Source organism: Lepidochelys kempii, chromosome 1, assembly GCF_965140285.1.
Source record: "Lepidochelys kempii isolate rLepKem1 chromosome 1, rLepKem1.hap1, whole genome shotgun sequence".
Taxonomy (NCBI): Eukaryota; Metazoa; Chordata; order Testudines; family Cheloniidae; genus Lepidochelys; species Lepidochelys kempii.
Window position 1 is genome coordinate 252,869,642 of NC_136380.1, and position 26,990 is coordinate 252,896,631.

At 36.7% G+C, this 26,990-nt stretch overlaps 1 protein-coding gene across 4 annotated transcripts; it reads left to right on the plus strand.

Moving 5' to 3' along the window:
* Positions 1-2,568: 2,568 nt before the first annotated feature.
* On the plus strand, positions 2,569-26,990 carry HCFC2 (host cell factor C2). 4 transcript variants are annotated; one of them, XM_073323851.1, is made up of 16 exons: positions 2,569-2,770; positions 5,316-5,464; positions 5,921-6,081; positions 7,680-7,888; positions 8,476-8,560; positions 10,851-10,954; positions 13,283-13,471; positions 14,371-14,550; positions 15,284-15,333; positions 16,400-16,559; positions 17,331-17,531; positions 19,101-19,177; positions 20,031-20,171; positions 21,581-21,766; positions 22,781-23,066; positions 23,925-26,990. In XM_073323851.1, the coding sequence occupies exons 1-16, from the start codon at positions 2,599-2,601 to the stop codon at positions 23,948-23,950; spliced, it is 2,376 nt and encodes a 791-aa protein (XP_073179952.1). In that variant the 5' UTR covers positions 2,569-2,598; the 3' UTR covers positions 23,951-26,990. The 4 variants fall into 4 exon arrangements, with proteins under 4 accessions (XP_073179952.1, XP_073179961.1, XP_073179943.1 ...); XM_073323860.1 differs by lacking the exon at positions 21,581-21,766; XM_073323842.1 differs by lacking the exon at positions 23,925-26,990 and having other exon boundaries at positions 22,781-23,918.

Sequence of the window (26,990 nt, forward strand, 5' to 3'; positions counted from 1 at the left end):
GTAACATCTCATGGGAAGCAAGTCTAAGGGGAAAAGCAATTGAAGACAATTGACAGTTTTTCAGAGAGACATTAACAGCACAAGAGCAAACTATACCACTGCGTAGGAAAGATAGGAAGTACGGCAAGAGACCATGCTGGCTTAACCAGGAGATCTTCAATCATCTAAAAATCAAGAATGAGTCCTTCAAAAAGTGGAAACTAGGAAAAATTACAAAGGATTAATATAAACAAATAATACAAAAACGTAGGGACAAAATTATAAAGGCCAAGGCACAAAATGAGATAAAACTAGCTAGAGACATAAAGGGTAACAAGAAAACATTCTACAAATACATTAGAAGCAAGAGGAAGACCAAGGACAGCAAGGTCCATTACTAAACGAAGGGGGAAAAACAATAACAGAAAATGTGGAAATGGAAGAGGTGCTTAATGACTTCTTTGTTTCGGTTTTCACCAAAAGGGTTGGTGGTGATTGCATGTCTAACATAGTGAACGCCAATGAAAATGAAGTAAGATTAGAGGCAAAAATAAGAAAAGAACAAGTTAAAAATTACTTAGACAAATTAGATGTCTTCTGATGAAATGTGTCCTAGAATATTCAAGGAGCTGACTAAGGAGATATCTGAGCCATTAGCAATTATCTTTGAAAAGTCATGGAACACGGGAGAGAGTCCAGAAGACTGGAAAAAGGCAATTATAGTGCCAATCTATAAAAAGGGAAATAAGGACAATCTGGGAAATTACAGACCAGTCAGCTTAACTTGTGTACCCAGAAAGATAATGGAGCAAATAATAAAGCAATCAAGTTTGCAAACATCTAGAAGAAAATAAGGTGGTAAGTAACAATCAGCATGAATTTGTCAAGAACATATCATGTCAAGCCAACCTGATAGATTTCTTTGACAGGGTGGATGGGGGGAAATGGTCGACGTGGTATAACTTAACTTTGGTAAAGTTTTGATACTGTGTTGCATGACCGTCTCATAAACAAACTAGGGAAATGCAACGTAGATGGAGCTGCAATAACATGGGTGCAAAACTGGTTGGAAAACCATTCCCAGAGAGTAGTTATCAGTAGTTCACAGTCATGCTAGAAAGGCATAACCAGTGGGGTCCTGCAGGGATCGGTTCTGGATACATTTCTGTTCAATATCTTCATCAATGATTTAGATAATTGCATATACACTTATATACACTAATACACTTATAAAGTTTGCGGACGATACTAAGCTGGGAGGGGTTGCAAGTGTTTTGGAAGATAGGGTTAAAATTCAAAATGATCTGGAGAAATGGTCTGAAGTAAATAGGATGAAATTCAATAAGGACAAATGCAAAGTACTCCATTTAGGAAGGAAATGACTTCCTAGGAAGGAGTACTGCGGGAAGGAATAGGGGGGGGTCACAGTGCATCACAAGCTAAATATGAGTTAACAGCGTAACCCTACTGCAAAAAAAGGGAACGTAATCCTGGGATGTATTAGCAGGAGTGTCATAAGCAAGACATGAGAAGTAATTCTTCCGCTCTGTTCCACATTGATTAGGCCTCAAAATGGAGTACTGTGTCCAGTTCTGGATGCCACAATTCAGGAAAGATGTGGACAAATTGGAGAAAGTTCAGAGAAGAGCACCAAAAATTATTAAAGGTCTAGAAAACATGACCTGTGAGGGAAGACTGACAAAATTGGGTTTGTTTAGTCTGGAGAAGAGAAGATTGAGAGGGGATGTGATAACAATTTTCAAGTACATAAAAGGTTGTTACAAGGAGGAGGGAGAGAAATTGTTCTTCATAACCTCTGAGGATAGGACAAGAAGCAATGGGCTTAAATTACAGCAAGGGCCGTTTAGGTTGGCCATTAGGAAAAACTGCCCAACTGTCAGGGTGGTTAAACTCTGGAATAAATTGCCTAGGGAGGTTGTGGAATCTCTATCATTGGGGATATTTAAGAGCAAGTTGAACAAACACCTGTCAGGGATGGTCTAGTCTAGATAACACTTAGTCCTGCCTTGAGTGCAGGGGACTGGACTAGATGACTTCTCGGAGATCCCTATGATTCTGTGATAATACTTTATCCTGCCCTGAGTGCAGGGGACACATTGCTATCTGTAGGCATTTGCTACCTCAGGTAAAAGCTGTTTACAATAGCAGTTTCTTACACTCTGTTACCCATCAGTAACCGCTACAGGCAGCACAGCTTTCAGAGTAGCAGCCGTGTTAGTCTGTATTCGCAAAAAGAACAGGAGGACTTGTGGCACCTGAGAGACTAACACATTTATTTGAGCATAAGCTGTCGTGAGCTACAGCTCACTGCATCCGATGCATTCCTATGAAGTGAGCTGTAGCTCACGAAAGCTTATGCTCAAATAAATTTGCTCGTCTCTCTCAGGTGCCACAAGTCCTCCTGTTCTTTCACAGGCACCACAGCCCAGCAGGGAGCAGTTTCCCGCCCCACACTCTACGCCGGCGTGTGTCCGACGCAACCGAAGGGACGTTCCCTCGCTGCCGCTGCTGCGCGCGCAGCCCAAACACCTCCTCTTCTCGCCCCCCCCCCCGCGGCCACCCCTCGCCCGCGCGGTGCATTGTGGGAGTGGCGGCAAGATGGCGGCGGCCGCCGCCGCTGCTGGCCTGAGTTGGAGGCGGGTCCCTTCCTCCACCGGGCCGGTGCCCCGCTCCCGCCACGGACACCGCGCCGTGGCCATCCGCGAGCTGGTGATCATCTTCGGGGGCGGCAACGAGGGCATCGCGGACGAGCTGCACGTCTACAACACGGGTATGGGGCGCGGCCCGTGGGGGACGGGTCAGGAGCCGCCGCCACGGCCGGGCTGGGCTCATCTCCCAAGGGAGCCATGAGTGCGGGTGCATATGGGGGGAGGGGGAGGTGCACGGGGGGGAGGGCTCGGGAGGGATGTTTTCTATCCCTGCTCCGCTGATTTCTGTGGGACGTGGGCTTCCAGCCCTGGGTGTCTGGCGGCAGCTGCTGTTGTCTGTGCTGCAGGCCGCTGAGAGAAACATCTGCCCTAGATTTGGGTCCCGCTGGCGTTGTGCCAGCATTTGAATGCCGAGGCTGGATTTACTGCCTCTTCTAAGGCAAAGGAAGTTACGTCCCTAGGTGTGAATCTGTCATAGCCTCCTCTTTAGATCGGAAGGATTGGATGGAATTGACTGAGAAGGTGCCTGTTGAGCAAGTGGAGACCAGTTTATTTCTCTTGTCTCTCCTTCATCTGCCAAATCCCACTTGTTCCTTCTGGTGGCAACTCAGGGCATTGAATATGAAGAGAAATGGATCTGGGTTAGCAAAGTGAATGTGGCTGCATTGGGAGTTTTTTCAGACAGCAACTCCTGAAGATTAATTTTATTCATAAAATATTAGATGCTGAAACACTGCACAGAATCCCCTCCAACTGGGATAGTTGTGTAGAATTTCAGTGCGTGACCTAAGATGGGGACTAGGTAGGCTGTTCCATACAAATGAATTTTCGCTACTGCTGGTTGGGATAAGAATTAAAGGACACCCAAGTTGAGAAAATGAGAGCTAGACCATCATTTTCCCTCTCCAAATTTAAGTACTATAGAAACATATATAAATAGCAAAGAAATGGTTGTATGATTTTTGTGACTGCATTTTAGCTGAAGTCAGGATTGTGAAAATATTTTGAAGGTAGTTCATTCAGAGGAGAAATGTTAGATTTTCTTCTGAGCAAAATTTTTCCATACCAGCTTGCAGATATGACTTTGCTACACTGAAACAGATGCAGTCAGTTTAAAAACCCCACTTTTTAAAATGTCTTAATCTACCATATTCTTATAAATAACATATGATTGGGGAAAGTGTTGTTTACATTTTACTTTGTGTATTTACTGTATTTCTTGCAGAATTAGTTTCCCCTATTGTTTGTGAGTGTGTGTGTGTGTGTGTGTGGAAGCTGACGGCCAAAGGGGAGAAAAATATTTACAATAAGAAAATTTAAATGTACATGTATTACTGTTTGGGGTAAATATAATGAAACTTTTTAACACTGACTAGATGTCAAATTGATAGTGTCCCTTTAAAACACTTTATGGTAGTAAAAGGGTATGTGACTTTGACCTTTATTTCATTGTGACAGTAGAAAGATGTCTTTTCTTTGGGAGGAGTCAGTGTGGAAGTTAGTGAGTATGACCAGTGTGAGAGACTTTTACTAGTTACCTGGGCCATGTCTTCACTAGGGATAATTGTGAAGAATTCCCTGCAGTTGTTAACATTAATTCAATTTCTGCACCAATCTAGCAAGACTTTGTCATAGCAGGGCTAGATGACATAGCGCTAAAGACAGTGTTAGTAATGGAAACCACATCTGCATTAAAACTCTGAATGTTGCTAAATTCGATTAATCTGAACTGGTGTTGGCAATAATGGAAATTTTTTCAAAAGGTTCTCTAGTGTTGACAGGGGCAGAGAGTGTGTGATCTAGAACTTAGTATAACTGTAGAGTAGCAGCCGTGTTAGTCTCTAAGGTGCCACAAGTACTCCTTTTCTTTTGCGAATACAGACTAACAGCCACTTTGTGGCTTCCTCTACAGTTATAAAAGAAAAGGAGTACTTGTGGCACCTTAGAGACTAACAAATTTATTTGAGCATAAGCTTACGAAAGCTTATGCTCAAATAAATTTGTTAGTCTCTAAGGTGCCACAAGTACTCCTTTTCTTTTATAACTGTAGAGGAAGCCAGAACTACTACTATTGAATCTGCCAGTGACTCATTGTGAGAGCTTGGGCAGGACAGTTACCCACTTTGACCTTGTATGCTCTGTCTGGGACAGTTCCACATATCTGTCATCTAAAAAGAATGTCTCAGGTATGAGAATCTCCATCACATCCTCTGCAGTGAAGACTGATATAAACAATTCATTTAACTTCTCTGCAATGGCCTTGTCTTCCTTGAGTGCTTCTTTAGCACCTTGATCGTACAGTAGCCCCACTGATTGTTTGGCAGGCTTCCTGTTTCTGATGTGCTTAAAAAATTTTACTGTTAGATTTTTATGTCTTTTGCTTGTTGCTGTGCAGATTCTTTTTTGGCCTGACTAATTACACTTGACTTGCCAGTGTTTATGTTCAGTAACACCTGTTTCACAGAGCAGTGATCAATGTGGTGGTGGTTCCGTCGATTGACTTGCTTTTTATTTTATAACCTCTTTATTGTTATCCTTTCCTATTGAGAGCCACCTACAGTCAGTAAAGAAGAAAAAGTGTCTCTTGTGTGTCCCTCTTTTGATGGCAGAGTTGTTAAAGGAGCATCAATTCCCTCTGGGTGTTAAAATTTTTTTTTTATACTATAGCTACAAATCAGTGGTTTCTTCCTGCTGTTAGAGGAGATATTCCTCCAGGCTGTGCAGCCCATGGATTTGTCTGCGATGGCACCAGAATACTAGTGTTCGGAGGAATGGTTGAATATGGAAGATACAGTAATGATTTATATGAATTACAGGTAAGAAACGCAATAAAGACCTTTCAGTTTTAAAGATTTTTAGCAAAATGGATAAATGCAGCAGATTCTGCTTCTATTTAAGTGAAATAATACATTGAGTTTGGCATGATCTGATAGGCTGCGGCTCTCAGAAAGCTGGCATGGATGAGCATTGTGTGTTCTGTTGAGGAGAGAAGAACTAAATCTTGAAAATGGAACATAAAATGAAAATGTTTAATGTCATTAGGTTTTACTTCATTAATTTATTATCAGTTGTTACTTAACTTTATTCCTGTTAGATTTTGGAGGGTATCAGGAAATATTCAATAAATTAATACTCAACTAAAGATTATACAGAAAATATGCAAAGAATAGTCCATGATGATATCTTGATTCTCAAATTACACTTTATTGATAGTATGTGAGCAGATTTGATTTCTGAAGTTGTCTTTTTTCCCTCCCCCTGCCCCCTTTAAGGCAAGTCGATGGCTGTGGAAAAAAGTAAAACCTCAGTCTCCGTCTGTTGGTTCACCACCTTGTCCTCGACTTGGCCACAGCTTTTCTTTATATGGTAACAAGTGTTATTTATTTGGTGGCCTGGCAAATGAAAGTGAAGATTCAAACAATAACATTCCCAGGTATGCTGATTGTGTTTGATCAAAATATGTAAATAATAGATGTAACAAGACACAAACCAAAAAAGCTTCTGAAGGGTTAGAAGAAATTTTTTTCATGTCCCAGATGATAGTGATGGAATTACTAGAAATGCATGTTAGATAGTCTTTGCGCAATAAAGGGGCTTTGCTATAGTCTTCCCATTAGGCTTGTTGCAGGGATAACTGGTTCGAAACTCTGACATATTTGCAGTGGAAGCTAAATAGAGTGCCGTTTTGCAGAATTCCAGGATTAGCTACTAAATTTCTGAACAGTAGTCTCTTACCTTCGATCTCCTGGTACCCAAAAAGGTCATCTGATGTTTCTCTGTCTACACTGCAATTAAACACTTGCTGCTGAACATGTCAACTGACTGGGACTCAGGCTCAGGGCTGTTTAATTGTGATGTAGGTGCCTTGGCTCAGACTGGAGCTTGGGCTCTGGCATCCTGCAGGCTGGGAGGGTTCCAGAGCCTGGGCTCCACCCCAAGCCTGAACTTCTGCACTGCAATTAAACAACCCCTTAGCCAGAGACCCACAAGCACGATTCAGCTGATATGGACCAGCCACAGGTGTTTAATTACAATGTAGCTATACCCTTACATATCTTTATACAGTGCTTTGGCATGCGAGTAGTATTTTTTAATTTAAATTACTTTAATGGAAGTTCCCATGAGTCTTCCTGCTTCAATGGATTTGGGTTGGAAGATTTTGTTCACAAAATGTTGCGGAGAACCATGGAATGTGCTGCATATACAAACACTTCAAAGTACAGTTAATTTTAAATCAACACACATAGGATACCAAAGCTGAAAATACTTTTTCCCCCACAGTGAATGGCAGTTAAGACCACTTGCAACTGGCTAGCTGCAGTAATGTGCCAAAACTCTCTTCTCCCTATTAAACAAGATTTGACTGAAACAAGTATCAGAACTCAGACAGTTCTCTAAAAGTAACTTGCAATAAGTGGATTTCATTTAATTCAACAATAAATGGTGAATTCCCTCTTCACTGACCAACCTGAGGGCATTCTGCTCATATTCTGCTGATGCACCATATCATAGGGTATTTATCATTTACAGCTTAGCAAGTCGCTCTTCAGTTGCTGAGGAAATTTGAATCATGCTAAGAATCTTGGTGTCACTTTTGAATATGGCTTTTTTGTGGAATGCCAGATATCAAAAATGGAATGAAAGCAGACTTTCTTCGATGTACAGTTTGTGCCTGAAATCTGCCCATACTTTGTCCCTCCTTACATTTAAATATCATCTCAGTATTTTTAAAACCTACTTTTTAAAACGAATACTGGCCCTATGTTTAGCTTCCTTTTTATAAATTGGACCTTCCTCTTTTTTGCTTGTGTTTAAAAAGGATGCTATTTTGTGGAGTTTGTTTTTATTCTGTTTGTACGGCCCCTACCATCAAACGTTTGATGGATACTGTAAAAATAAAATCATTATAGCTGTCTGCTATGATAACCTTTTGAAAAAAGTAAAAGTGCTGGGCGGGGTCTAAAATGCACCAATGTTCCCTTTTATAATCCTTCAGTTATATTTTTCAATATCTTCCTAATTTTACACTAGATATTTAAATGATTTCTATGAACTGGAGCTGCAACATGGTTCTGGAGTCATAGGCTGGAGCATTCCAATGACCAAAGGGATCTTGCCTTCTCCTCGAGAATCCCACACAGCCATTGTGTATTGCAGAAAAGATTTGGGAAATCCAAAGATGTATATTTTTGGAGGGATGTGTGGCTGTCGACTTAATGACCTTTGGGAGCTTGACATAGGTGAGTTCAGTCAGTGTGTGAATCAGCTGAAGTGCATGTCTGGTGTTGAGGAAAAGTGAAACCCTATGACAATTAGTGATCTGATATATAATTGTAGTTAACACATGATTTAATGACATCCAGTGTATAGTCTTAATGCCATTTTATTCAGTGGCACAAAATGTGTCAGATTTCTATGACTATTACTTTTACCACTAACATGCTGCAACGTTCACTTGCACACCGAGATCATTGGTTTTACTAGGAAATCTTAAATATTCTTACCAAAATAATTAAAAATTGAGTAGCCTTAGTGAAATTGGGATTATAATCTCAATTTCAAATTGGTAAACAGGTTTGTCAACCTATTATATAAATCTGAAAAGGACAGTTAACATAAAAATCATCTTAGTGTGAAGTTACTAAAAAACTATAAATATGAAGATAGAAATTAGCTTGAAAGGGGCTACCTTCTTGCTTTGTTAAAATCTAATTAATAGTAGGTACATGCACAGTATTTCCTGAAATCTAGGAAGTGATATGCACAAATCGCTGTATCGAATATATTTATTACTCTACTGAAATGCTGCTATCTTTTTTTTTTTTAGAAACCATGACCTGGTCAAGACCAGAAACTAAGGGGACGGTGCCACTTCCTCGCAGTCTCCATACAGCTAATGTAATAGGAAACAAGTATGTCTGTTGTTAAAAGCTCAACTATAGAAAGGTACACCTAGTAGGAGAATGACAATATAGTGTTTCTGTGTTGGATTACCCTTACCCACCACTGTACAACATAAACAGCTTTGGCCTTGTGGAATGCTCTTCTGGATGTTGTGCTTTCGTGGAATCTATGGAGATAGCAATATGCCATCATCTAAATTAAGGCTGTTAGTGAATTTTAGTAGTATTACTACTATTATTACATCCTTCTCACGCTAATGTTGGTGCACAGGGCAGAAACTAGTCTCTTCCATTCCTCTCTGTCATTAGCTGCTGCTTCTGTCTGCTCTGTGGTATTGAAATCAACTCTTCTGGTAAAGGGTGGTCTTAAGGTTTCTTTTGGCCACCCTCATTTCCTCACACCAGTTGGCTTCCACTTAACAGCATCATGTGGGAGCCTGCATATTGGCATCCGGAGTACATGTCCCAAATATGCCCAACGCATCCTTCTAGTTCTAGTGGAGACGAGCTGCTGGTTGGTAATTTCTCGGATCTGTTTATTGGTAGACTGTAGTTTTAAAGCTCTTTCAGTAGTAGGCACATAGTCTTCTGTATTAACTTCACTGCTTTTTACCTCAAGCCATAACATTTAACAAATTTCAAAAATTCATGAAAATAGAGATGGCTTTTAATACATGTAAATAACCACCCATGCGCTTTTGCAAATGCAGAATGATAATCCATAAAACAGGGTAGTGTGATATTTGAACATATGGTAACACATAAAATCATCTGAAAGATGGGTCATTCTATTACTCTGTAGGAACTTCAATATTGTAATATGCTGGAGCTGAAGAAAGAAGTGGGAGAGAAACATTCCAGATACTGAATGATAGTAGGGAGTCGGGGGGGTGGGGGGGGAGTGTACGTTGAAATGCTTTACTTTAGAGTGATATTTTTAAAAAGACTGATGTTACTTAGTAGTATCTATAACATTTAGCTTGAATAGATTTTTCCAGGCAATACTGCTGATAACAATTTAGGGGGAGAGGTAGAGCTTGATCATTACTCTTTCGTTTCATAGGCCATCAAAGTGCTGTGGAAATATATACGCACAGGAGCGCGCATGTTTGCGCGCACACACGCAACCCCATAAACTTCCATCAACAGAACTGAATTCTGTATTCTGAATCATGTAATCAGACTGAGTCATGCATGTATCTAATTCTTTCCCTGCTCCCTTTGTATAACTATACAAAATAATACTTAAAACATGGAAAATTGCTGTATGTTCTTTTACCCTCTAGATCAGTGGCTCTCAACCTTTCCGAACTACTGTACTCCTTTCAGGAGTCTGATTTGTCTTGCATACCCCGTTTCATCTTACTTAAAAACTACTTGCTTACAAAATCAGACATAAAAATACAAAAGTGTCACAGCACACTCTTACTGAAAAATTGCTTACATTCTCATGTTTACCATAAAATTATAAAATAAATCAATTGGAATATAAATATTTTACTTATATTTCAGTGCATAGTATATAGAGCAGTATAAGCAAGTTGTATGAAATTTTAGTTTGAACTGATTTTGCCAGCGCTTTTTATGTAGCCTGTTGTAAAACTAGGCAAATATATAGATGAGTTGATGTACCTCTGGAAGACTTCTGAGTACTACCGGTGGTATGTGTACCCCTGATTGAGAACCACTGCCCTAGATTACTCTTCTACCAAGTAGCATAACTCAGTCCATCAGATAGCTTTATCAAAGTAAATATATTTGCTTCCAATTTATATCACCTTACAGGTTGTATATATGGGGTGGGGGAAGAAGAAGAGTGCCCTCTGAGACAAGATCACAACTTTTGATTTTTTTTATTCCTAAAAGCAGATTGTATTTCATACAACACATTTCTAATTCTGATATCTGATAGTCTTTTAAAATGGTCTGTTGTGAACAATACATGGAAGGGCTGTAGAAGTTGTGTTTTTACTTTAGATTTTTAACTTCTAAATACCTAGCAGTTTCAGTTGCCTTTATTGAGATAAGAAATATGCCAGAGGTGTATTAATGTGGAATATTTCTCGTAGTTATTTTGCTCAACACTTTTGATATCTATAGACCTGTAACAGCAGCGATTAGAAAGAGATTGTGGGGCATAAACAAACTCTTGTAAACTACGATTGAGACACTGAAGTCCTGTAAATATTCTGTTTTGTCATGGAGTATATAATGAGATGGAACGATGCAACAGGCCTGGGAACACTGTTAATTAGCTTTGTCTTTTTTTTTTTCCCCATCCTTCTTCCCTTATTTTTAGAATGTATGTTTTTGGTGGATGGGTTCCACAGACAGTGGAGGATGAGATTTCTGCTTGTGATGGTGAATGGAAGTGTACCAGTTCATTTTCTTATCTAAATTTGGGTTAGTGTTTCTGCCCTTTTTGATAATGATAAATTGAACACTTGTTTTAACAGATGTAAACCTATGAGTAAAGTCTTAAAAAATAGTCTTAGGTGACTTTAGAACTAGACACCAGTTTCACATCCCACCTGGCACATGTTTTACTCTCAAGCTCTCCACTGATCTGGGTGTACATTTAATTCATGAAAAATACTTTCTGGATAACAGATGTCATGTTTGTAAATAGGGCTGTCAAGCAATTAAAAAAATTAATTGTGATTAAATGTGTGATTAATCACACTGTTAAACAATAGAATACCATTTATTTACATATTTTTGGATGTTTTCTACATTTTCAAATATACTGATTTCAATTACAACACAGAATACAAAGTGTACAGTGCTCACTTAATATTTATTTTTGATTACAAGTATTTGCACTGTAAAAAAACAAAAGAAATAGTGGTTTTTCAATTCACCTAATATGAGTACTGTAGTGCAATCTCTTCATCATGAAAGTTGAACTTACAAATATAGAATTATGTACAAAAAAACTTGTATTCAAAAATAAAACATTGTAAAATTTTAGCGCCTGTAAGTCCACTCAGTCCTACTTCTTGCTCAGCCAATCACTCAGACAAACAAATTTGTTTATATTTGCAGGAGATAATGCTACCCGCTTCTCGTTTACAGTGTCAGAAAGTGAGAACAGATGTTCTCATGTTACTGTTGTAGCTGGCATCGCAAGATATTTACGTGCCAGATATGCTAAAGATTCACATGTCCCTTCACGTGTCAACCACCATTCCAGAAGATATGCATCCATGGTAATGACGGGTTCTTCTTGATAATAATCCAAAGCAGTGTGGACCAACACATGTTCATTTTCATTAGCTGAGTCAGATGCCACCAGCAGAAGATTGATTTTCTCTTCTGGTGGTTTGGGGTCTGTAGTTTCCACATTGGAGTGTTAGTCTGAAAGCAAGCTGAACACCTCGTCCCTCTCAGATTTTGGAAGGCACTTCAGATTTTTAAACCGTGCTGTAGCTATCTTTAGAAATCTCATATTGGTACCTTTGCATTTTGTGTAATCTGTAGTGAAAGTGTTCTTAAAATGGACAACATGCTGGGTCATCATCCGAGACTGCTATTACAGGAAATACATGGCAGAATGTGAGTAAAACGGAGCAGGGGACATACAATTCTCCCCTAAGGCATTCAGTCGCAAATTTAATTAACGCTTTTTTCTTTTTAATGAGCGTCGTCAGCATGGAAGCATGTCCTCAGGAATCATGCTGAAGCATGAAGGGGCATACGAATGTTTAGCATATCTGGCATGTAAATACCTTGCAATGCTGGCTACAAAAGTGTCATGCAAATGCCTGTTCTTATTTACAACATCACCAGAAAGTGAGAAGAGGGCAGCATTATCTCCCTTAAATGTAAACAAACTTGTTTGTCTTAATGATTGGCTGAACAAGAAGTAGGACTGAGTGGACTTGTAGGTGCTGAAGTTTTACGTTCTTTTGTTTTTGAGTGCAGTCATGTAACAAAAAAAAATCTACATTTTTAAGTTGCGCTTTCACGACAAAGAGATTGCACTACAGTACTTGTATAAAGTGAATTGAAAAATACTATTTTTTATCATTTTCACAGTGCAAATATTTATAAGCAAAAATAATGTGCACTTTGATTTCAGTTACAACACAGAATACAATATATATGAAAATGAAGAAAAACATCCAAAATATTTAATAAATTTCAATTGGCATTCTATTATTGAACAGTGCAGTTAAAACTGCGATTAATCACGATTAATTTTTTTAAGTTAATTGCGTGAGTTAACTGATTAATCAGCAGCCCTAGTTGTAAGAAGTCAGCAGCATTGTAAATACAGAACAATGCTGGGGTAACTCCCCAATAGGTTCTGTATTCTGTTATATTCCTGTACTCTAAGACACGGTTGTTGCCTTTTAGTTATGCACACTGAGCTACCTTAGGACCCATACCTTTTTACTCTACATTTTCACATGATGCAACCAAAGATCAGGAAAATGGCTTCAATTATATTTGTTTGCCAGGAGACACATTTGTAGATCATATATGATACAAATCAGTGGGGGAGTGGGGGCTCAAATGACTTGTCTGCAATGTAGATGATATCTGGTCTAACTTCAGAGGTTAGAGAATATTCAAACCATTAATGATTCAAATGAGTAAATGTAAACACATGTATAGTCTCATAGACAATCACTTTCCCTTTGACTAGTTAGATGGATTATTATCTGTATTTCTTGTTTTGAAAACACTTATTGAATGGTACTGATTATTTCAAGTTTCACTTACTAGATACCACGGAATGGATCGGTCTAATCTCAGATTGTCAGGAAGACAAAAAGAACTTGTTACCCGGGCCAAGAGCTGGACACTGTGCTGTGGCAGTCGGCACTCGTCTGTACATCTGGAGTGGTAGAGATGGTTACAGAAAAGCTTGGAATAATCAAGTTTGCTGCAAGGACCTTTGGTATTTAGATACAGGTGAGTAAGAACATAATAAAAGTACTATAATATGTTGTACATCTTACTACAATATAGAAACTTGGCATCATACCTGCTTGGAAGTTTTAATCTATAGCAAGTTTAGTGAACTTTTAAATTTCAGGTTTTTCTAGTAAAAAATTGTTTCAGTGTTGATTCATTTAAAGATTATTGTTATGGCTTTCTGCGAAAAACAATGTTCTGTTTCACAGGCCTCAAATCCCACAGGCGTGCAAAGATGTTTTATGAGGCTAAATTCAATAAAATACCTCTAAGATTCTTGAGTACAAGATGCTAAAGAGTATATTATCTAAACATTTTGTAAGTTTTTTCCTGATGTGCACTTTAAATTTTCCTTAATTTCACTTTATTGTTGCGGCTACCTCTTTCACCACACTAAACAATTGCTATATTTGGTGTTTGAACGCTTCAGGTACTTGTAAAAGGTTGTGTTCCACTCTTAGTTGCTTAATGAAGCAATAATATTCTCACATTTTTTCATAGCCATTTTTGTTGAATTCTGTCCAATTGCATTCAGTGCTAGAGATACTTAAACCAGTCTTTCAGGTGCATTGTCAATAAAGCTATCTAGGGAGTCTCTGTTATCCATGATCTTTGAAGTGATGCCTCTGCATATGCAGCCTAAAACCTCATTGATTTTTCTGCTGGCATGAGACTTCAAAAAATGTGCCTTGTATGACACTCAAGAGAGACAATTTAGTATTTTCTGGCTTTATTTTATAACTTGTTTGAAAAATGCTTTTTTGTCGCGTAGCCTATGCCATATGTATTTGGAGAAATGAGAACCGTTGATGTACTGTCATTACAGAAATATCATTTGAACTGCAATGAAAGAGCAGCTTTAAATATTCCAATTGTATTTAATTGGTGTCTTTTAGAGAAACCATCAGCACCATCGCAGGTACAGCTGATCAGAGCTACAACTAATTCTTTTCAAGTAAAATGGGATGAAGTTCCTACAGTTGAAGGATATCTTCTTCAGTTAAATGCTGACTCCCCAGCCCCTATGGTGACTGGTGGAACTGTGGTTCCTGAGACTGCACTGCTGAGTTCACAAGGTATACTGCAATATTTCCCTTAGATGAAACTACATTTCTACAAAGGTTCCTGTAGATATTTACATAGATACATATTTAACTATCCATTTTAAAATTAATGTAAGATAAAGACCCAAATCCTTGGCTGTGCCTAGGGAGTGCACACACTGCAACTCAAGAGTTGAAAATCTCGTTTTAAACTACCCTTGTGCTTCCTGACCCCGAGTTGGCTGAATGATGGAGTGGTTCCTTGATGTAAGCTAGAACTTCATGAGCCTGGAAGTGTCTTACAGAGTGAAACATTTGATATGAGGCAGGAAAATAGAATCCATGCTCAGAATGGATTTTGTACTTTGCTATGATACCTTGAAATCTGGCTGCGACTTTGGCCAGTACATGAAGTAGTGGGGAATGAGTTCAAAGGTAAGTTTAACATCCTATTTGTATGTGACTTGAAGGAGAAGGTATTGGGAAAAGGATTTCCATTGATTTTGTTTGCTCTTACAGTTTCATTTCAGACTTAGTGCTACTGTAAGTAGAAACAGAGATTTTGACAATAAGACAAAGGGCCTGATTCTCATTTACACAAAAGCACCTTCATACTGCTCTGGCGCTCACTCACTGGGATAAAATAGACTCCATATAAAGCATTTTAATGCTTCATAGAATCAATGGGTATTTGTTTTTGTTTACCTGTAAGGTGGTTCTACTCAGCAGCAAAGTCTATAATCAATGACTATCATCCTTCCTCCAGGAATCAAGCTGGATCTTCACAGCCAAACAAATCACATGGTTCCTAATAATGTAAGTGTAAACTGAAAATTCTCAAATCAGGACAAAGTTTTAGTGATGGTCTCACTTCCCACCCTAATTTGCCAATTTTAAAAAGTCTGAAATATTTTTAAGCTAAAAAATTAACTGCTTAATTACATTACTTCTGTTCTAATGATGCTACCTCACTTCCTGATTGAATGGAGGGTCTTGAAAAGCCATTGTTGCTGATACAAGAGGGAAGCTGCAGTTGCACTGAGTACTTTATGGTAGCTGGGAGCCTGATACCAAGAAGAAAATCTCCTTTGTCCTCAAAGCCCCAGCAAAATGGGTACAGAGAGGCAGAGAGGATATGCTACGTTATTAGAGCCTTGGTGAAATTCCTTTCTTTGTAGCAGGCTCCTAATATGGTATTTGGAAGCCTGTTAGTAGCAGTTGACTCCTAATATGGCCTTTGGAAACCTGTGAATAGCAGTGTGTACAGCTGACTTCCCTTCTGCTGTTACCAGTAAAAGAAGGGTCATTAAAAGAGAGATTCTGGTTAAAAAGACTTAAACTTTCAAAAAAATCTAGATTAGGTCATAACTGTTTAAGGCCTCTAAAAACAGGCGAACTTGTGTGGAATCAAAAATTGAAGACACTTAAAGACTACAACTTGTTCCTCAAGACTAATTGGGGATCTTAATGAAATACAAGTTTTCTTTAATAATACTATATGTTGATATGAGTATGGAGGGGGGATTTCTAATATGTCTTAATCTTTTTTGGAATATAGTTGAGCCTACATAATTGTACTTTATGTGATTATTTGCAAATAAACTGTACATGTACAGTAAATGTGCAAATTAAAAGTTATCACGTACTTTCATTTAAGAATACTAGTGGTCTCCAAAATAGAGCTTTGAATGTTACAAGGACGCTATCAGATCAAATTTAGACTTTGTGAAAAGCTTATGTTTTACAAGTTTAATTACTTTCATCTTTATTTGAAATTCCAGTGGAAAGATTTTATGAACAAACATTTCCTTGCAATGTTTGCAGCTCAAATTGTAAACTCTAACAATTATTGTAAACAAACAATTGCTTTCTTTTTGGATAGGTACAAGTTTCATCTAATTCATTATTAAAACTAGAAGCTAAAGAAAATATTACTGAACCTGAAAACATAGTTACACAAGAAGCTACAAAGAAAAACCATCTAGATTCTAGAGGATTCAAAGAGTCAAATGCCCCCTCACTTTTGCCAGCGTGCACTTTAGGTAAGAGTTTATTCAGTAGAGACTAAAGAAAAGTTAGAGTTAAAATCTTGCAAATATAGCAAAGTAAGAATATTTGTGGGGTTTTTTTTAAGTTAAGCCTTTCACAAAGTATCTATTACTGTACATATTTATAACAGGGGGGAAAGATGAAACCATAATTTGTCCCTAGTTTATTGTGCTTTAAGAGGAATAAAGTGTTCACTTCTGTCATTATGATGACAAATACTTGTCATCATAATGACAATATGACAATAGCTCTCTACAAGAGAAAGGTCTGTTGCTACAGGTTGAAAATTGGCATAGAAAGTATCAACTGAGAAACTAACTTCTACAGTTTATAATATTCCTAGTCACTTAAATTGCATGGACTGGCAAAAATTTAGGATTTCAAGGTTGCAGATGTTTTTGCTACTAAGAATTGCTTTTAGATCAATGGTTTAAATTTTTACCTCCCAGATTTAATGCTTAGCAGAATAACAGAATTTAATCAGATGGGCCGATTTTATCAGTCGAGGAACTAAGAAGCATCTTATGTACCTGTCCATAGTTAGGTGTTTTTGTGTTTTATGTAAATATATCAACTAGTATGGGGGAGAAATTGATATTAATTAAATAACACCAAAGTTGGTGTATGGCAGGGATCTAACCAGACTTATTCTAGTGTGGATCTGGCTAGCATCAATTCCTATAGCAGACTAAAAATCTAGATTAGGCTGATATTTATCAGTTGACATCAATATTGAAGTTGAGTTAATATTTTTCATATTGCAGGTCCTCAGACTTCAGCAAATGTAGCTGAATTACGTGACTTGGACATACGAACTGTAAATCCTGATGCTTCTGTATCCAGTACTGTCTCCAGCACACAAACTATGGTAACCCAGCAGGCTGTTAAAACTGAGTCATCAAGTACAAATGGGGCAGTTGTTAAAGATGAAACTTCACTAACAACATTCAGTTCAAAATCTGAAGGTTTGAAATGTGTTTCACATACTGTATTTTGAGCCATATTTATCTAAGGCCATCCAACTTCTAGTGTGGTGGGAAATTTTGTAATCTTTGAATAGTGGCTGGGATTGAAATAATGGTTGAGGCATTGATGATACTGAGCAAGCTGAAAGATCTCTGCGCTGGTCTCACTTTAAAGTGAGGATAATCCTTACGCACCTTTGTAAACCATTTTGATTTGTGTGGGTGAAAAGTGCTACAGATATTCGTTACTAGTTGACAAAAATCCACCTTTTAGATAATGGTAGCCACGAACTTTGGTGCCTGTGCACATTTGCGCGCTCCAGTGTTTTTCTGGCTAAAAATGCAATATATTCAAATGGTGACTTCAGATCATCTTAATTTCTTTCCAAATTGGAAGCCTCATACCACAAATGAAATTAAATTAATCACATTTATTATTTTAGACTGACCACCTCCTAATGTATGATTGAAATGTCTGAAATGTAAACTCAATGTATAAACCATGCCAATACAAAATTTCTAGAAGGAAGTGAATATGAACTATTTGCCATTGCCTGAGAGCAGTAACTACTGGTTGACCCTCTGCTGGTGATGTCTTGCATACACAAGCACTATTCTAACAATTTGACATGTAAGCACAGAATACAAATGGAGTAATTAGAGTTGTCTGAATCTTGAATACAATTATATAATGTAATGAATTAGTTATTTTTTCTCTTCCAATTGGTGGGTTATTTTCTATATTCCTTGTTTAGAGTTCTCACATGATCTGTACTGATATGAATGAGTAAGGCTCAGGTTGTATGACTTCCAGAGACCTCTGTGACATTTTCAACTTCAGCCCTGGGGCGGCAGGTAGAGCTGTCAGACGGTGGGGGGCACTCCAGCACTCTCAGCCAGCCTAGGGGAACCCTGGCGCTCTCAGGAGCAGAGGGGGTGGGAAGCCATGGGTGCTGGATCTTCCTCCATCCCCATTTTGTCACAGTGAGTAAAAGTCAGGGACAAGTCACGGGCAATAAATATTTACGGAAGCCCGTAACCTGTCCCTGACTTTTACTAAAAATAACCATGACAAAACTTTAGCCTTATGCATGAGCAATACATTTAAAATTATTCATTGCCTAGGTTTAACATTTAGATTGTTCATACTGGGTGGGCAATTTCTGCCCCAGTCTGATTTGTTTGTGTATAGTCCAATATTGTTGTAAACAGAATTTATATATGACTCTAGGCCATAACTATTAATAATGCCATTGCCTTAGAATTGTGTAGGTCTAGTCTCCATTGATGCTACCATTTTAACTGCAATGGCATGCAACGCCGGACACCCTTAGAGTTGTTCTGTAAATTTAAAACCAACAGTTGGTTTAAAAAAGCTATTAAAATTGTCAGGTTGTAAATAGCACTGCATGTAAAACATACCAAACTATGTCTGAAATACTGAATAGACTTTTGCAAGAGACACTTGTCACTGAAATCCATTTACAAATTTTATAAGCTATGGAATTTGTCTTTACATGTCAATTGTTTTATGTGAACTAATGTTTTTAATATAATTCTTGTTTCTAGTTGCTGAAACTACTTTTATAATACCTTCAACCAAAGTCAGCACTGGTCAAACAAATAACTTGACTGTGCACTTATCTGTAAGTATGTGATATTGCATAATAATGAATGATGATCTTTGTTCTTAGTGTCAGGCCCCTCCAGATAGTTATATTTTGTTTGAAAGAAAAACATGATGCATTGCTTAGTAGGTTGCGGTGAACGGTACAGATGAAAATTATACGTTGTATCCAGTCTCTCAAAAAATAACTTCTGTGTTGCAAATGGTTTGGTATGAGAGAGTGTAAATGAAACAACTACTCAGGAAAGGTGGGAGGAAACTGAACTACATTTCAACTCTAGGACCACATTTCTTATCACTCAGTATAGTACAACTGTGTATATAGCTGGTATGCCTAATAGGGTCATAAATGCATCCTGTAATTAGTACTTTGATTAAAATAGAAGTATGTAGTCTTGCATACTTTAGATCAGGCATACTGCACAGTTTCAAACCTATAGGTAATTTAATTAAGTTCCTTTTGAACTGCAAGATGAGCTAATATAGAACTACTTGCCCCTTTAGAGGTGACAAAAAAATCAAATGTCCTTCCTAGAAGAACCTCTTTTCTGGGGCAGTACTCTTAGAAATGGCATCAGAACATCAGTCTATTTGTATTTCTAATATGTTAGTAAAATATCTGTCTTGGCACATACTATCTGCATACCTTCCACCTCATGTGTTTGGAAATACCAGTGTTTTTAACAAGTTTAACCATTCAATACTTTAACTGCATTTGAGTAATAAATGTATATTTGTTCTTTGTAAGTACAACAAAGTGTAACTTACTGGAGTGACTGGGAGTTCTTTTTTCATATATTTTAGTTTTATGAACTGTGACTTTTTTATGTTAAAGTATGGGTGGTCTATATAATGTGTTCCTCAAACATTAGAAAACTACTCCACTAAGACAGATGGCAACAGTGAAAACAAGAGAACGACAGTGGTACGATGTGGGAATTTTTAAAAGCAGTAGTGCTTTGGTGAGCCAGTACTATTTGTTGCCAGAAGAAAAATCAAGCATCTCCAACGAGGTAAGTGCTATTCGTGTGTTCTTAATTTTGGAATGTGTTGCCCATGTGTATTAACTGGTTGAGACTAAAGGTTTGGGAATTTCCTGGTTTGGTACACTGTGGAGGAGCTAGTGCTAATAGGAGTTCTGGACCCACAGTTAAACCTAATTCAGGATGCTGGCAGATATCTTGCTTACTTACGTTCTTTTTCTGAGGCTAAATCTTCAACCAGCCGAATAAAATGCATGATTATAGGGAAGGCGCACTTAAGTTTTTACTAGTTTTATGCCAGTGTTACATAGGCAATAGCTCTCAAACTGGTAAATTTTCAAACTAGTAAGAACTTTTTGTGTGTGATCACTGGAGGTATGAAAACGTAGAAACCTGCGACTGGATTTCAAAATTAAGAAATTGTGTGGGTTAGCTATACATTTTTTAATATAGTATCTGTTTTTAAATACAACCTTGAAACTTATTCACTGAGGTCTCTTCTCCTTTAAATGTGACTGTTTAATACTCATTAACATTGTTTGACATTACACATGTCCTTACTTAAACAAATGAATGAATTCTGTATTGGTTAGCAGCATAGTGACTTTTAAGATTTATTCAACTTTATTTGTATGTCAATTCAAAGTTATAGCTCATGACTATAAACAGCAACTTCTGAAATAAAAAGTTAATGGACAAAATATAATAGCTTGGGCATAAGACTGTTCCTTTTTTCAAATGCATAACTTAAAAAGCTTGCTTGTGCCATTCCCTTCACTGTCCGAAAAATAAAATAAAATTAAAAAAATCACTTACACTAATGCTAGAAAGCAATCAAAAAGCATTTTTCAGGAAGTGAAAATAGGGATTACAGTTTTAAATGTTTTTTACCTTATCTATCATTCCTCTGCAGTAGGTCAGTGCTTTAATTAGTATAATTTTTGTAAATTACTGAAATTAAACAAACTAAATATATTTTTTTAAGAAAACTAATAGAATTGTGACACTAATACAAAGCAACGTATGGCAACCCCTGTGTTCCCTACCAAAGCAAATAATTTCTGTTTAGTCCAGTATCCTGCCTTTATCACTGACCATAATCAGATGAAAAAACACACTGAATACAGCATATTATGGCTTGTTTAACAGAGCAGACTTCACAGTGAAACTGTAGCTGAGGATTTCTTTATTCTTATGGGGATTATAAATTTCTCTTAAATGCTTCTGTTATAAGGGCTACTCTTAGCCCTTATAACAGTTTGACCTAACTTCTGGGGTCCACTGTGTATATACTGTTCACGCACACTTCTAAAATCACTTTAAATTTAGTTTTTTCTTAAGCTGATCCTGCCACCTGCTAATTCATTAGGTTAGGTGTGATTTTTAGTGTTTTATAGGTAAACTTATTTACTTGAATTTTGCATTATTTAAATTTTCAGGTGGAAAATACAGATGTCCCAGACTACAGTTTACTTAAAAAACAGGATCTCTTTCCAGGCACTGTGTACAGGTTCAGGGTTGCTGCAATTAATGGCTGTGGTGTAGGCCCTTTCAGTAAAGTCAATGAATTTAAAACCTGCATTCCTGGTTTTCCTGGGGCACCTTCAACGGTCAGAATCACCAAGGTGAGAAAGCTGATTAGGATTTCACTTTGTGTAGTGTTGACTCCCAAACCTAATCTGGTAATTTCTGGGATTTTTACTTTAAAAAAAACAACACAAAAACAAACAAACAAAAAAACCCTGTCCTATCATATAGTGTCAAAAGTTGATGGGTAAATTCTACTTGCTGTAACTTTTTTTTTTTTTTTGGTGTGGCCTTTTTGTTAAGAACCACATTCAGACACTTAACACTGAGATAGAGGTGTTGACAGAAAATATTATTACCAGGTAACACTTACTTTTCAGTTCTCTGATCAGTACAGACTTTGTTTAGTGTTGTGTTAAACTGTCTCTGTCCTGAGGTGCTTGCAGCCTAAAAGAAAAGGCCTGACAACAACACGTTAAAAGATCCAAAGAATTGGTCATGTTTTAGAATGTTTTTTTTATAAATCAGGCAGTAATCTTGTTAAAATGTTGGTCGCTCTGAAAAGTTCTTAAAATGACATTGAAATTTAATATTTGTGTCTCAATGACTGTATTAAATTTGTTCATTTACAAATAAAAAGATGTTTTTTTTGTTTTTTTAATGGCCAGCCCAACAAATTCAACTTGGAATCTGAAAATCAGTCTCTGCTTTTTCTGACTTATGTTATCTTACCAATAATACATTTTAAATAGTTTCTTCCATTATTTACACTTACACAACCTCATTCCCCAAAATATCCCCTTATTTGTACATCTAGAATCACGGTGTTTGTGTTGCTCTTTGTTTGTTTTGCATAAGCCAGAGTAGAAGTTTTCTGTTTTCCATACCTGTTTTAGCTCAGAATTGCTGTCAAGAGTAAAAGGTAGTAAATGCTTGTGTAAGTAAAGTAAGCAGATAAGGACCGGTGGTCTGAATAAGACTGTGCCTTTTCACTCTCCATAGAGTATAACCACACTTAAATGGTAATGGAACTTTATGTAATGTACTTAATTGACAGTTGAGTTTCAACACATTGTGATACTATGCAGATAATGTTTCAAATTTTTCTCCAGAGTGTAGACTGTATTCATCTTTCATGGGAGCCACCTGTTTCACCTTCTGGAAATATCTTGGAATATTCAGCTTACTTAGCTATTCGTACCACACAAGTACACGAAAACCCAAATCAGCTTGTATTTATGAAAATATACTGTGGTCTTAAAACATCATGTGTAGTGACTGCTGCACAGCTTTCAAATGCCCATGTTGATTACACCTCCAGACCTGCTATAGTGTTCAGGATTTCTGCAAAGAATGAGAGAGGATATGGACCAGCCACACAAGTTCGATGGCTTCAAGGTAAAGTGGATACCAAATGTTGTGTTAAATGGGATTTATCTGCACTATGAGAAAACTATTTATCAAACCATTTTTCTGTTGTTAAGTCCATTTTTCCTCAGCAGCATGCATGTGGAAACCTCTTCTCCGTGAATGATCTGTACAGTTTTTAGAAATTTGGTCTTTAAGTTCAGCTTAAAACTTTCAGACAACTTGTTCTATTAATTTGGATACAAGTAAAAACTGAAAAGTGGAAAAAAAACTTAAATCAATGTATTGGTTCACCCCACAGGTATACATTAACAGAAAAAACCCAAACAAACTTTAGATTCTAATTAGCTTCATTTCAACTTCAAAATTTTTGTCTTGCTGACACTGCCAACTAACTAGTATCATCCACTGTTTTGATTGGTTCCTTCTGTCCTTTTTCCTCTTTAATGAGAGAGTAATTTGTTGCCTCTGTATGAGGTGCCCTGATTTTGTTCACCCAGTAAGGGCAGTGAAATCACTGCTTTCTCTTAAGGTTTCTAAAATTGTGTTCGTGTCTTGGCTTATGAGGACAGTGAGCCACTCATTACTACTTTCTAGCTTTTACATTTAAACCAGTAAAACAATTGCAGGGCTCAAACCAAAGGTGAACTATAAGAAAACTCTGTTGTCCACACTTGAAAACTGTTTCTCTAATATGGGGGAAGACAATGTAGAAGAGTTCAGTTTGGTGTTTTACTATTTCAGCCCTGCTTTGAGAGTTTTGGCAATAATCTATATACTGAAATCTCTAGATACAAACTTCAAGAATATGGTCTGTTTGAATGTGTCAGACCACTTAAACGTTCCGTGACTTCATATAGATAATAGTGTGTCTCCTTCTTTTCACAGAAATGAAAACATCAAGTTCAAAATAGAAGCACCATAATAAAATTCAAGTTATAAATGTAGTGTTTAACATTTGTAATATTTTGTAAATGCTCCAAATATTTTATTTTTGCATTGTTTTTATCTTAAATTTATATGAACACTTTTTTTTACATTTTAAACATCAGCATTATGCAGCCTTGTTCAGGTTGAACTACCATATACAGAAATTCTTATAGTGAAGGCAAATAATTAGATACTACCTTCTATCAACAACCATTTTGATTAAAATTTTAAATATCACTGTCTTTTAAATCTGAAATTGACACTTGAAGCAGAATTTAAATTTGTTACAACTGCAGGTGCACAAGATTATCTGCCACTTGTGCCAGTTTTCAAAGATTTTGTAGATTGCCCGTGTCGAAATGTCATTGCACAGATAATGAGGCTTTACAAAGTTTTCTCTGTTCAGTTGAAGTTCTTATACCACATTCATCACTGTGGTATCCGAGTGCAAGGCAAACATTTCCATTTATTATAGTATCTTAAAATGTATAGAATATTTTAATATATGTACTTTTTGTAAAGAAATGATTTTTCTACTATTTGTAACAAATATTTTAATCTTTAAAGGCATTCCCTGAAGATATGCAAATACTAGGAAACTGTCACTTCTGTTTTGAAAAATATAAATGTAATGTAAATGCACTACTATTAGTTGGATTATCCTTTTGAAGTTGTACAAATCTTAAATCTGTAAATATTCTTAATGTTTACAAAGAGACCTCTCTGGTCTAATATTAAACCCTTCATGAGGATTCATCCATTTTTTAAATCCATATGCTTTGCTTCCAGCATATGCTTGCTTTTTGCACTAATAAGAATTTAATGTACCTCATTCTTATGTTTGTAATCGCTTGTGTTGCTTCCATAACATTTCTGAAATATTTTAGTCTAAAAATTTAACCAAAGTCAAAATACATGGTAAGCAGTTTTGCACATATTATATGCTAATTCTTATGACATATTTATTCCAGTTAGTCTTCATAACTGCTTGTTTGGTAGAATAAACAAGTAAAGCAATCAGTTCAATACTCCCATTTACTTATCAGTAATTTTTCATTAATTAGATAGTTATTTAGCTCAAAAAGCACTGCTGTTAGGAATAGGTTGATCCATTCCTGTGCTAAAGAAAATGTTTGTTCACAGTAATAGAAAAAATGTAAACATTTCAATGCTATTTATTTAAAAAAAATAATTTGTTTACCAAAGTGTAGAGTAAAATGGCTGAATTGTGTGAGGCCACTAGGTGAATAGATTTTGAGGCATCTAATAATTTTTATAAAATGAGTTACTGCACATGTGCAATGAAGTTTTATACTTTGCACTTTAAATTTTTCCTTCAATGCCAAAATAATATACATCAAGGTGGAATTACTTGCCTTTTCCCCTTACATTTGTGTTAAGAACATGTACTGTAAATATGTAATCTTAAAAATTAAGAATGGACTTACCTGTTTTGGTTTGGTTTGGTTTTTAATGGGGGCATAGATATTTGGCAAAAGATTCTCAATAAAAGATTGGATAACCCAAATATGCTGAAGTAAATTTTATGGCCAAACTTTAGACTTCTAAAAGTCAGAGTTTATAATGGAAGTGCTGGTACGGCCTTTTTAACACTGCCACAATCTGTGATGCCATGTAAAAGCACTGGGGACTTTACAAATCTTCATTGTAGAACCGGTTGTGACATAAGAGTAGTAAAAATAGTTCTACTCATAACAGTAGAAAACCTGACAAGAAAAAAACCTTGTGCATATAGTGTTGATTTCAACAGATTTATTTGAAGCTGAGTATTCACATCATGAATTTTTATGTAGGGTTTTTTCCTGCAGACAAAGTTAAATGGGCTTAAAAACTTTAATATAATGGTCTACTTCATCAGTTATGACCTTGACACTACCCAGTAACTAAAATCTCCACTTACACGCAGGCTGTAACTAGAAAAGTATAACTTTGCTTTTCTTATTAGTACTGTGAAAGATGCCTTTAGAAAACATTTATGGCTTTGATTTTTGTTGGTTGGTAGTTGTGATTTTTAGTGATATTATTTAAGAATAAAATCTGTTGGGTACGTCCATGGATGGAGTTTTTGCACTTGGTTTCATATACTTTGCACATTTTATTTTTTAAAGGATGTGTCACGATGACCAAAGGTAGAACTGTGGTATTTTTAATCAAAATATGATTTCTGTGTAAGTGTACTTACAGCTGGCTTTATGTAAGTTTTCACTCTCTTCCGTTATCCCAGTTGGGTAATGTTTGAATAGTGAACAAATGCAAATCTCCTGTTCCGTGCTTCGCAGTTTTACTTTAAAATTAAATTACGTTATATACACTGTGAAAATGCACATTGAGGTCTGCTTCTCAGAACTGTACTTGCAAAATGTCTAAATCCCACCTAAGTGTCATCTTAGAGAAACATTTTATTTGCTTATAAGCTAGATGTTGCACAAATATACTGAGATGTCTGTTCCAGTTTTTAAATTTATTTGATATGATTGAAATTAGCTGTTTGAGAAACTGCATCAGAAGTTCTCATTATTCCGTATTTGTTGTTGTTAAAATACATGTAAACAAAACATCCACATTGATCAGAGTACAATATCAAATTTGTAGAAATTTCAAGGGGTTTGATAGACTTTTCATGAAAGTTCTGACTACATAAGTAGAAAAGTTATGCTAGCTGTGGCAGATATTGCAACAACTTAAGAATGTTTTTGTGAAATTTGAAATAAAATGAATGAGAACCTACATTTTGTGTTTTAAAGTAATTATAGCAATATCTTTGAATTTAGTTTGAAGTAGACCACGTGATGACCAAGCCAGAAACTTTGGAGATGTAGTTAACGATACTATTGTTAACCGGTATTTCAGGATGGTTGATTTGAGGTGGTTATAGTTTTATGGCCTGTTACTGCAGTGATCTCTACAAAGAAAATGGACGTTTTGTACAATGAAAAAATAATTGAATATATCTTATTTCAAAGCATTGTTTATTCTTTGTAATAAAGTGGTTGTCCTATAAAA